Below are 12,568 nucleotides of genomic sequence, written 5' to 3' on the forward strand. Positions count from 1 at the left end.
GCCCCCAGCACCGCAGGCCCTGCCCCAGTCAGCCCTGCTGCCCTCAGTGAGGAGGCTATTGACCTCCTGAGAACCCTCACTGTTGAGCAATCTACCATTGTGAATCCATCCAGGGTGTCGAGAGGCATTTGCAAAAAACAAATGCATACCTGGAGGGCATTTATTCTGGGCAGGCAGCCCAACAGAGAGCATTTCAGGCTCTGGCCTCAGCACTGATGGCAGCAATTGTCCCTGTGTCCAGCCTCCCCCCTCCAACTTCCTCCACCCAGACCCAATCCCCTGTACCTCAGCCTATCCCAATCACACCATCAGATCAGCATGCACACTCATAAACACACAAGAGTGGCTCAGGCAAACAAAAGCACCACACATCCCACAGGCACTCAAACAAGCACCATACCCATGTAGACACAGCAACATCCACAGCCTCCACTGTGTCCCCCTCCTCCACATCCTCCTCCTCCTCCTCCTCCCTCCCAGTCTCGTCTCCACTCACACCTGCATGCACTACATCCTCAGTCACTGCCTCCATCAACAGCACACTCATCACCACACACCGCTCACATGCACTCACCACCCCCACTACCATTCACACATCCCCAGTGTCCTCTCCCAGTGGGTCAGTGAGCCCTCAGCCCAAACTACACAAACGCAGGCACACACCCACCCAACAGCCATCCACCTCACAACAACCTCCGGCACATGGACCTTCACCCAAATTCAGCAGACGTACACCTCCTACAACCACTCCCAAACCCCCTCCATCTTCCCGTCCCAGTGTATCTAAGAAACTCTTCCTGGCTAACACTGACCTCTTGCCTACACCTACCCCCTCCCCACCCGGCCTTCCCCTAGGGCCAGGTTTTCCAGGTCCCAGCCCAGCACCTCAGCCACCAAATCCCCAGGCACAGTGGTGCCAGCAACTGTGGGATCATGGAGTCCGCCAACCATCAGGGCTGCCAGAGTGCCACGTAGCAAGGGCAAGGACATTCCGCCACCTGCCAAGGTGAAAAAGGTGCCCACATCGCGGAGGGAGAAGCCGAAAGTACCAGCCACCAAGGGCTCAGCAAAAACCAAAGGGGATAGTGGCAAGACAACTGCGGCACCATCGAAGCTGGGGAAGGGCCAAAAGCTGAAGAGCAGGTCAGGAGAGGGCATGGTGGCACCGACTGACGGACCAGTGTCACACTTTGTCCACGGCAACCTGTACGGCGGCGAACACCGCTAGTTGCCCCGCCACCTGCACTGTCACCTGCACCGCCCCCGGCACGTCTACAGCCTCAGCGACAGTCCATAGCATCTTCCCCAGTGGGCAGCTGTCCGAGGCTGCATGAAACGTCCTGCTGTGTCCCTCTGTAGGTGCGACCCATGCACCGCCGCAACAGACACAGCCGCAAGCACTGCCACCGGCCCCACTGCATCCTCGGACACAGGCACCACCGCTGGTCAGTCGTCTGAGGCTGGAGGAGAGTTCCTGGACCCTGGGCAGCTTCCATGAGGCATTTCTTCCATCACTGTTTACACCTGCAGGTGGAAGGCGCAGCCGCAGCAGTGTGGGTTATGTCGCTGCCTCCATGGTGTATCATGCTACCTGAACCTCGCAAATCTCGTGGCACGCACACCCAGGTGAGGGTATTGTACCAGCCACACTGCACGTGGAGCACTCGGCACCAGGCACCAGGCCCCCCACCCACCACTGCTCCCTCCTGCCCCCCCAGAACCAGTGGAGAGATACATCCACTACCTCTGTCCTTGGCAGGATGAAGGACTCTGGGCACCATGCCCCCTCCAGAACCAGTGGAGAGATACATCCACTACTTCTGTCCTTGTAAGGATGAAGCACTCTGGGCACCAGGCCCCCTCCAGAACCAGTGGAGAGATACATCCACTATCTCTGTCCTTGGCAGGATGAAGCACTCTGGGCACCAGGCCCCATCCAGAACCAGTGGAGAATGACATCCACTTGAGAGACTGTGGCTTTGCACTCCCCGGGATACATCAATGGGCATGGAGCCCCCTGCGTTCATCAGACTGAGGTGCCCCCCTCTCCCTCCCCCCGAGGTGCCTGTATATTTTCGATCTGATGCCCCAGCAGTGTTCTCTCCGTTTCGAGTCAGGTATCATGTGTGGTCCTCGCCCATGCATTTTGGGCCCAGCAGTCCACGGACAATGATTAGTACAGTATCCGGACTTGTGTAGTTGGTATACATATTTGTATATACTGAATTTGGAGTTTTGACTAATGGATTTTTAATAATTACAATCGTTACAATCATTTTCTTTTGTCCTTGCATTCTTCCAGGGGGTGGTGGGTGTATATGTAATGTTGCTGCATGTATTTCTGTGTCTGTTGTGTGTGGTGGTGAGGGTGGGGGTGTTGCGTGTGTGTGTCACTCTGTTTCCTCCCCCCTCCCTTGTGTTGTAGGCGCAGTGCTCACCGTGGTCGCCGCCGCCGTTCATACTCCTCATAGAAGAGTATGTAAACCAACATGGATAACACATGAAGTTCGGGCTCCATGGCGTCCTGGTTCCTCGTTGGGTGTCGAGAGGTGAGTGCTTTCCCTTCTGTGTACTGTTTCCGCTGTGCTTCTGATAGCGTTGGTTCCGCCACGGAAAAGACGGCAGACAGGCCTCTTGTAATAGGGTGGGCGGTACTTTGTCTCCCGCCTGTCTTTTGGCGGTGACCGCCGCGCTGTTTGTTTCTACTGCTGTGGCGGTCGGAGTGTTAAAGTGGCTGTCTATCTTGGCGGTTTCTGCCACGGTTGTAATCCCATTTTTTTTCCGCCAGCCTGATTGCCGTATTACCGCCGCTTTAACACCGACCACCAGGGTTGTAATGAGGGCCAAAATTTTGCCCAGCATTACTACCACACAAAACACACCCCAATCTTCCCACATGCAACACAGTTCTGTAGAACTATTTCTGTCAAAATTGATGCCCAACCCCAATAACACTTGGGGAGGGGCAACTGAAAAAGTAAGCAGAACATTGTTTTGGCACATACCATGCACACAATACACCAATACACTGAAACTAGTCACCTTGACTCAACTGAATGCTCAAGGACATCAGAACTCAATGGCCATGACCAAAGCTAAATCTTACAACCATCCAGAAAGGGGTTTCAAACACTAAAAAGTACTACATAACCAAACATATGATAAACAAATGCTGGTCAATTTGTAGGGTCACCTGCAGAAGCATCCCAGTTTGTTCATGTGGATACCTACATTTCAGAATGTGAATACTCCACCATGCAGTAAAAAAAACAGCTATGTTTCACCACTAAGAATAATTAAAGACATAGGGAAGACGCTGAAAAGGGACCTCAAAACTATGGGTAGTGTGGAGTCCTACAATTAGAGTAGTATGGAAATCATTAAGTACATTCTGGGTGAGATGATTCACAAATCTGCCTTCATTATTATGTTTTCTATTGAAAGGGACAACATGACCCAGACCCGGCACCCTAGACTAGATTAACTCTGCAAACCAAAAGTTCCTTGGCTTGCACTACAAAGATAAAAAGTCTGATAATAGCTAAAGAGTCAATGTTTTGGCAGTATGATAGCTAGCTAAATTTTCACTATTAACCAGTTTTACACTGGCTGCGTAGGTGTCCAAGAGGAGGTATCTCACAGTCAGGAAGGAATTGACCAATTACAGCAGCGTATATGCCATGCTATATTGTATCGAACTCAGTCTAGACTACATAGGCAGGACCTCTTATGAAATGAGCATCAGTTGCAACTTTGAAAGGAACTTTCCACAGTGCACCAAGTCTAGCTCACTTGAAATAATACTATATCCTTGTCCATGCAAGAGGTGGGTAGTGCAGATAATGCCCTGGAAGGTGCACAGCCTGATGAAGTATGCTAATGCTAAAATAGTGTTGAACATCTATTTAGCCATGAACAAACTAATCCGTGTGGAGGAAACCCATTCATATCTGTAGTGTAAAAAATATATAATTTTAAACATCCATTATGAATACTATTTCACTTACTGCTGGAATTCTCAAGGGGCATTATAGTGAGTTACAAATCACTCAACTTCTTTTGGCAGCAGATGCTAAGCAACAAGTAGGCTTGGTGTGCAAGTGTGACAACTGAAGAGAACAAATCTGTGCTTTCCCACATTTGTGCCCCCAAAGGAAATTCACAACTCTGTGTGAGTGTTTCTTTAACAGACACCTGTGATTTAAGGATGCAGCTTTTCCTTCGGGGAATTAACTTCAAAACAATTTTAAGTTAGGTTTAAATAAATCCAGTATTAGCCATGGTTCATTCTTGTCATCTGCAAAATAAATCCTGCAATAAATACAATTAAGTGGTAGAGAGAAATGTATGCAGCACTTCAAAATTAACTAAAGCGTGCTCATTGTACTCTACTGTCCATGGCACACTGTGTTATGTTGATTACCGATTAACATATTAAAGGTTGCTCTCCTTTCACTCATGGTGTGTATGCTTTTCTTTAACCAAGTGCAGCGTTCTGCCGCCTTTGGCCAGTTCTGGGCTACTGAAACACCATGAATACGCTCCAACTGCAATTCTAGCACTTCTGCTGCTCCTCAAACTGCTACAGGAAAAAACATATTTTCCATTGATAGACCATGTGGAGAGTCCAGTTTGGTCTCTGGTAAGGTATCTAGCCCGCTGGCATTTGGCAAATCAGTCTGATCAAATGAGGTGGGGGTGAGGAGGGATAGACTGTCAGCCTTTGCAAGGACTATTAGGTATGCTCGGGACCGCATCGCAGTCAGAGCCTAATATGGCTGCTAGCTTCTTGCAGTGCTGGCATTGAGGAAGAATTGGAGGCAGAAAGTTTAGTTGTATAATCACTGGTTGCACTTTACATTTTTCATACCACAAAATAGGCCTAGCTTGGGTTGATATCTGTTTGAGGTCAGAGTCCGCCACTATGATTGGATCCAGTACCAGGGTTAGAACCAGCACAGAAACAGAAGAAACTGACAGGAACCTTGGGGCCAGGGTAGAACTCTGGACTGGCTTTGGTAGGGTACCAGAGGGGACAGTCTGTAGCGGGCCCATTGGTAGAAAATCAGCCACAGAACCCTGCAGCTTCATGGGGCCAGAAGAGCAACAGAGGGAGCTGTCTGGTTCTGGAAAATTGACAGTGTGTCTTCCTTGAAGGCCATCACTTGCTACAGGGTTAATGACGGCCTGAAAAATTCAGTATGCGCCGGGACCAAATGCAGGACTGGCTCGGAGGCAGAAATCAATCAACACCTTCAGTGTTGCCCTTGCAACTTCTTGCCAGACCTTTGCACAGCAGGATGTATTCGAGTCCGATGGGGTTGAGTCTGTTTGGCTTTCTTCCTCTCCTAGTTAGTTTTCTACTTCAACTTACTAGAAGTAGAGCAGGATTTCTTGTTTGTACGACCTCATGAACAAGAGCGACAGACTTGTAGGAGGAGAGGGACCTCTGTTTTGGACACCATGTATTTATTTACTAGTGTTCATTTTGCGCTTCCTGACATTGGGCGCACTTATTGCTCAACTCATTATTGGAGCCAAAGCACATAGATACGTTATACATCTCCTTCCTAAAGTCAAAGCATAGCTTGAGACCTGTTGTTTCCAGGGGAAACATCTTCCCTCGCTCACTTTTGGGATAGCTTTGGGGTCCTCAGAAAAAAACAATAGTTTTGAGCAAGACTCCAAATCAACAAAAAAAGGGAGTAGAAAGTAAGGAACGGACGTCAGTGCGCAGTGGTGGTGCGAATATGTAGCTTCACAAAAAACTCCAGATCCAGTTTGGCAGATGGGAATAATCTACAGATGAGGAATGAGGGCTTTCAAGTAACCATCAAAAAATAGATTAATAAAAATAAAACAGTCTAATGAACTATAGATCACAAAACATAGTATGCTGCCACCATCACCTTACGTGCAAAAGCAAAGACAGAGGCAGTATTCCACAGTCCACTCTCGGGGTGCGCTCGGGGACCCATTTGCAAGTTACAGGACAGGTCCTGGGCATCACATTGTGAACGACAGGCCTCTCCTCACCTGCCAGAAAAGAGTGACACCAGGGGCAAAAAAGTGAGAATACCAGATACACATGAGGGCACTCAAGGAAGAGGCAGACACCCATATATCACACAGCGGCATTCCTGTATCAACACTTCTACATCTGCAAATCATGTAACTTAGCATTGAGATTTTCTCCTACCATGCCAGAACATAAGACTGAAGTCTCTGCATCAGAGATATTGTACTGGCATTAGAAAGAGTGAGATGTAACTATGTTCCCATTTATAAGTGTTCCCTTGGTAGTCATGACGTCAGTCTATATGTTGGAAATAAAGTTCACATGCCGACTGGATAATGTTTATCTTGACATATGTGATGCCCTGATATTCATAAGGATGCATTTAGCAGTGAAGATGAAAAGGCATGGGTCTCACCATAGTCAAGATTTAACACCAATATTTCAGCAGAAGACTGTTATAGCTGTAGAAGCGAAACACGCAAAATACTCCATGAAAAGAAAGGTAGCATTTTAGTTGGGAGGTGAGAAATCAAGAAGATCTATGCTTCATGCGACTGATATACACAATGCCTATTGATATCCAATGAACTCCAGTACCAGAAACTTAACTGTGGCAAGTGCACAGATGTATAAGTTATTGGATGGCAGTATGAAAAATGTAATTCTCAATTTGGCTGCATATCACTTTAACCGCTTAAAAACAAGATTCCAATCACAAGGAGGGATATACAGCAGCGTTATACATTTAGAAATCATAATGATGCAGAACTCTGGCATTAGAAGGCAGCAGTTACAACTCTGCTTACCCAGCAAGTCAGCTCCTTCATCGACGTCTCCAATTAAGTCGTTCCCCGCGGAAGACAGTTCTTCAAATAGTGATTCAGTGTTACGATTGAAAGCTTGGTTTTCTATGCCTTTGGTAGGAGTGCTATTAACAAATAATTACAAGGATTATGAGGACTCATGATAATATACTACAGGTACCACCACACTCAAAAGCGTTATCAGTTATAGTAACAAATAATCATATAATGCTTGCTCTCACCCTAGCTACCCTCCCTCTTCATGGAGCACTCCTTAAATCAAAATCTCCATAGAACTTCCCTGTACAACCATCATATTAGTTAACACAAATTAAGTCATCAAAATCTGCTTATTAGACAACAGTGCCTAAACATACTTACCCAAGCATTAAATTAAAATAAGCATCATTGTCTGCAGGATATGCTGCAGCATGCACCAAAATGAAATGGTACATAGAGGAGCAACACAGGTTTAACATAGCACTTTATTTTTCTCTACACCTATAAATATTCTGAAATCTAAGAAAGATGGGCCAATTTAAATAATTTATCTTTCCTTACTATACACAATCAGTTGTGATGCAGTTTGGTAACTGCAACCATAAAAGGGCCACCAAGAAAGACCCAGACACTCTACAGGATCAACAACAACAACAACAACAACAACAACAACAACAACAACATCAAAATCAAGGAAGACTGAATAAACAAAAAAAGACAGCACACTTTATAGCTATCGCATAAAATAATGAAAGTAACAAAAAACAGGTGAGGTTTCAAATAATGCCTTTAAACAATTAAGGAAGGTTTATCAACACCAGTTTGAAGCCATAGAAATTCTGTTTTCATTCATTAATGACAAAGGTGCATCGGATACGACAATTGGTTCTGTGCTACCACGGAACAGAAGTATGACTTTTGAGAACATTTGATCTTCTTTTGTCATCCCTTAACTACTTGTGAAACTAATTATTCTAGGTTAGGCTTGGAGTGTTACAAAGTGTTTTTCTTCGAAGAAGTCTTTTCAGAGTGACTCCTCCTCTAGGCTCCATTGCGCGTGGGCATCGACTCCATTGTTAGATTATTTTCCCGCAGAGGGTGAAGGAAGGAGTGATAGAGTATAGAAATATAAAGAGCTGTCCATGCAAATGTAAATGTATATACATATGTACAAATGTTAGAAACTTAAATGATTACAGGCTTCCGGGGAGGAGGGAGGGTGCATGTGAATCTGCAGCACTACATGCCACGAACAGATTTACACTGGTTAAATGACATTCCTTTTGATGGCATGTGTAGCTGCAGATAAACAAGCTATGCATAGACTACAAAGCAGTTAGTCCTCCCAAAAATCGGTGGCTGGCCTGTAGGAGTTGAAGTTGTTTGGAATAAAGTCCTTAAGACAGCTTGGCCTGCAGTGGCTTGTTACTGTGAACACATCAACACAGTATGAGGGGTTGACCATGTAGCTGCTTTGCATATATCAACCAATGGTATGTTTCCTAAAAAAGCCATTGTTGCACCTTTCTTTCTTGTAGAATGTGCTCTAGGAGTGATTAAAAGTTGTCTCTTTGCTTTGATATAACACGTTTGTATACATCTAACAATCCATCTTGCTAAACCTTGTTTTGATATAGGATTGCCTGTATGTGGTTGTTGGAAAGCAACAAAAAGTTGCTTTGTTTTCCTAAAATACTTAGTTCAGTCTATGAAGTACATAAGAGCTCTTTTGAGATCTAACCCGCCTCTAGGGCAGCTCGCAGGGTGACGACTCAGTCCCAGCAGTTAAAGACTCTGGTGATAGTCGTCCTCAGAGGCGCCTCCAGCAGAGGCCTCACCACCAACGGCATATGTGCCCTATCAACTGCGAACAGGGGCCAGAGGTCCATTAAGTTAGGCTTTCTTTTTAATCATTCCTCAAAGAAGAGTCAGAGATTGTTTCTCCTAGAGTGGCACTCCACATCTGCCCTTTTCTTTAGAATCTCTGTCATAGCACCATCTGTCCCTTTAGTACAGTCACCTCCAAATGCAGATCTGCGATAGAGTGTTCAGCAATGGTACTCTGCAGGCTGGCTCTACCTTCAGTGCCAGTGCCCTTGCACCCAGCAGGCCGGTAGATTTTGTAGCAGGGCCCTGTGGAGTGGTCTACTGCACAGTGGTACTGCACTGGGGGCCCTTGGCAGCCTGATCATTCCCTGTCGACACAGACCCAGTTGGGAATATTAAAAAGGGGTGAAGGGGAGCCATGAACATAGTCCACTGCCCAATGCCCTCTCACTGTAACTCTTGCTCCCCTGCACCAATCGAACACCCCTCCAGGCAAGCATATCTCAGCGACAAAACCTCCTCATCACCAGAAGTTTTTCCACAACTACGAATATCAGACAGTCGAACGCCATCCTCAAGGTACCATCCTCCAAAAAACTACCATATCACAGTCCAAGGCCTGGGCGCTGAATGCATTCAGGTCCTCCTGCCCCCAATTGAGGTCTATTATCAGGGATACCCATGGCGTGCCCCGCTGCAGGAAGCCCCCTGAGCTAGTCAGGGAGACCCCCCGGTGAAAGTCTGCACTTTTCTAACCTAAGGGCCCTGGCTCCTTAGGGCGCTACTCTTGGAGCCTCCTGTGGCGACAACTTTATCCCGATAGAGTACGTGAGGTCTCTCCCTGCTTGGTCACCAACTCCGGTGCTATTGTTGGTCCCGGCCCCAAACAGACATGAAGGCAAGTGGCGGGGGTAACGTTATAGGACAGCTCTGTATACATTTTCTACATAATGTGTGCCTCTGTAAGTTATGCCCATAAAAGACTTAGTGCCGATGCTCAAGCTCCGGAAACAGCGCTTACTGAAGGAGAGCCGTTGTCTGTCCTATGGCTTGGACACACTATTTTTGTTTAAATGTATTTTATTTTTAGGCATGATATGACAATAGCATTATGCACAAATTCAAACATAGCAATCCAATTTGTCATAAACAGGGTGTCAAGCTGGGCCCGAGGGTGCAGCTGCTGTCACTCATGAAATATAACATTATCAGCAAACACATTAACATATATTTGTAACAATAAAAACAGTTAAGTCTACATGGTGTAGGGGTGAGTTGTGCCCTACAATTTGGGCTGGCCAGGGAGGGACAATCCCCACTAGGGGCTATTTGATGACGGTGCAGCGTCAGCAGATTGGGCAGCTACTAAGTGAGAGGGAGGGAACCTGTGTAGGATAATCAGTGGCAGTTCAGCAGCGGGATAGGTCTCATGCCCAATAACGACCCTGACAGCGTGGACTCCTGCAGTGTGGTGCTTACAGTCTCTTTGCAGCTCTCTCACCCTCACAGGGCAGTGAGTGTCACGACTCACGTGCTGCTTGCGCCTGGAATTTGCAGATCTGGTGGCGTGGATCTTCAATGTTCGACTTTGGCCCAAAAAGGGGCGACTCTTTCTGGTAGCCACGGTGCTGTAGGCAATGGAGACACCAAGAACAGACCGTGCCCTTCAGAAAATAGCGCCAGAGGGAAAAAAACCTTAGGAAAAGGGGAAAAACCTCCAAACAGGAAGATTCCTGGAAAAAACAAGAACAAACAAACAGGAATCCAAAAGGAGCAAAGGTCAGGAAACACAGAATGCTGAAATCCAGAACCAAAAGGGGAGGAAATCAGGAGCGAAGACACTAACTGAGCAGAAAGTGTTGCAGCGCAAGGAAATGAAGAAAACACAGCCCTTATATACCAAAAGACAGGAAGTGACCCACAGGAAGTAAAAGGACACCATATTAGACAGGGAGAGGTACATAGAACAAAACAGAATAGAAACCATAGAGAATAGGGAACAATGAATGCTGGGAAGAGAAAGGTAACCTGGGAAGGGAAGAAGACATAAAAAAAGTACAACAAAAAGATCCCAGAAAGAAGAAAAGAAAGAGGACAAGAAGGAAGAAAGAAGAACAGGTAAGGGGGGTCAGGAGACCCCAGCAAGGCGGTGGAAAACGATAGAGCGAGGCCCCATGCAATGCCTGGGGCCTCGAAAAGTGCATGAAAGGCTGGGGGCGCGCCGCGTTTTAGAAACGCGCTGTGCGGCCCCAGCCGAACGCCCGGCTTGTGCCGAACATTCGGCTCGCGCCGCACCACGCGGCGCGACAGTAGGTCCCCCTCCCGAAGGGCCAGGTTTGAGAGGAAATAAACGGTGAAAGCGTTGAATCAGGCGAGGAGCGTGAACAGAAGATGCATCTTCCCAAGAGCATTCACTGAGAGGATAACCCTTCCAATGAATCAGATACTGAAGGCGTTTGTGAAAAAGACGAGAGTCACAAATTTCCTGTACTTCATATTCAGGAACATCATCCACGAGTACAGGAGGTGGACAAGGAAACTGACGTGAGTAAGGGTCAGGCACATAAGGTTTAAGCTGAGAAACATGAAAGACCGGATGAATCTTCCATGTATGAGGTAAGTGAAGACGGACAGTGACAGGATTGACCAACTGAAGAATACGGAAAGGCCCATAGTAACAAGGTGTGAACTTATTTTGAGAAAGACGTGAGGGTAAGAATTTGGAGGAGAGCCAGACTTTATCCTGCGGATGATAGTCTGGATTGGTAGCACGTCTCTTGTCAGCAGCCTTCTTCATATATCTCTTGGTATGTAACAAATTAGATCGAATTAGTCTATGGATTTGGAGAAGGCGTTTGGAGAAATAGGTAATAGCGGGTAGAGGAGAGTTGGATTGTGGAGAAGTAGGAAAAGAGGTAGGATGAAAACCATATGAACAGAAAAAGGGAGTGACCTTGGAGGCACTATGGACTGAGTTATTGTAGGAAAATTCTGCTATAGAGAGGTAAGTGTTCCAGTTACTTTGGGTAGAACTGCAAAAGCATCGAAGATATTGCTCTAGTCCTTGGTTCAGACGCTCGGTCTGGCCGTTGGTCTGAGGATGGAATCCTGAAGACAGGGCTCTATTAATATTTAGTGTTTTACAAAAATGCCTCCAAAATCGGGAAATGTACTGAGGTCCTCTATCAGATATTATGGTATGTGGAAGTCCATGGAGACGGAAGATATGATCAATGAATATTTGACTTAGTTCTTGAGAAGTGGGTAGCCTTTTCAGGGCAGTGAAATGAGCCATCTTCGTGAAAGAATCCACCGTGACCATGATGACCCCGGTTTCCTGCTGATGGTGGGAGTGAACACATAAAATCAGTAGAGATGGTATGCCATGGGGCCGGTGGAACAGGCAAAGGCTGTAGTAATCCTGCCGGTCTGGTATGGGGTATCTTGATTTGGGCACATATGGGACAGGCCTGAACGTATCTTTCCACATCCAGCTTCCAGGTAGGCCACCAGAAAAATCGTGAAAGAAGTTCTTGTGTGGCCTTGATGCCTCTATGACCAGCTACAGGTGAATCATGGCACATTTGTAATGCCTTTTCTTGCACCTTGTTAGTGGGGAGGAATATCAGGTTTTGATAATAAAAATATCCTTGTTTCTTATGTATTAATGGTCTTAGTTCTTCAATGTCGTGGTCCGATAGGTTGGCGTATTCCAGTTGTACTTCTTCCAGGAAAGACTGAGCCACTCCAATGATCTTACGGGGTTCCAGAAGATACTGAGATGAGGAAGGAGTACACTCTGGATATCGGCGAGACAGAGCATCAGCCAGAATGTTTTGAGATGCAGGAATATATGTGATAAAAAAATCGTACTGACTGAAGAAAAAGGCCCAGCGGGCCTGACGACTATTCTGGCATA

At 46.5% G+C, this 12,568-nt stretch overlaps 1 protein-coding gene across 2 annotated transcripts in view; it reads right to left on the minus strand.

Annotated features, from left to right (window-relative positions):
• SPAG9 (sperm associated antigen 9) overlaps positions 1–12,568 on the minus strand; it is a 1,094,694-nt gene that overhangs the window by 908,795 nt on the left and 173,331 nt on the right. For both annotated transcript variants that reach the window (XM_069200034.1, XM_069200033.1), the window contains exon 8: positions 6,826–6,947. In XM_069200034.1, the coding sequence (XP_069056135.1) occupies positions 6,826–6,947 (122 nt within the window). The remainder of the gene's footprint in view (positions 1–6,825; positions 6,948–12,568) is intronic.

The sequence above is a fragment of the Pleurodeles waltl genome, chromosome 7 (assembly GCF_031143425.1).
Source record: "Pleurodeles waltl isolate 20211129_DDA chromosome 7, aPleWal1.hap1.20221129, whole genome shotgun sequence".
NCBI classification, from domain to species: Eukaryota; Metazoa; Chordata; class Amphibia; order Caudata; family Salamandridae; genus Pleurodeles; species Pleurodeles waltl.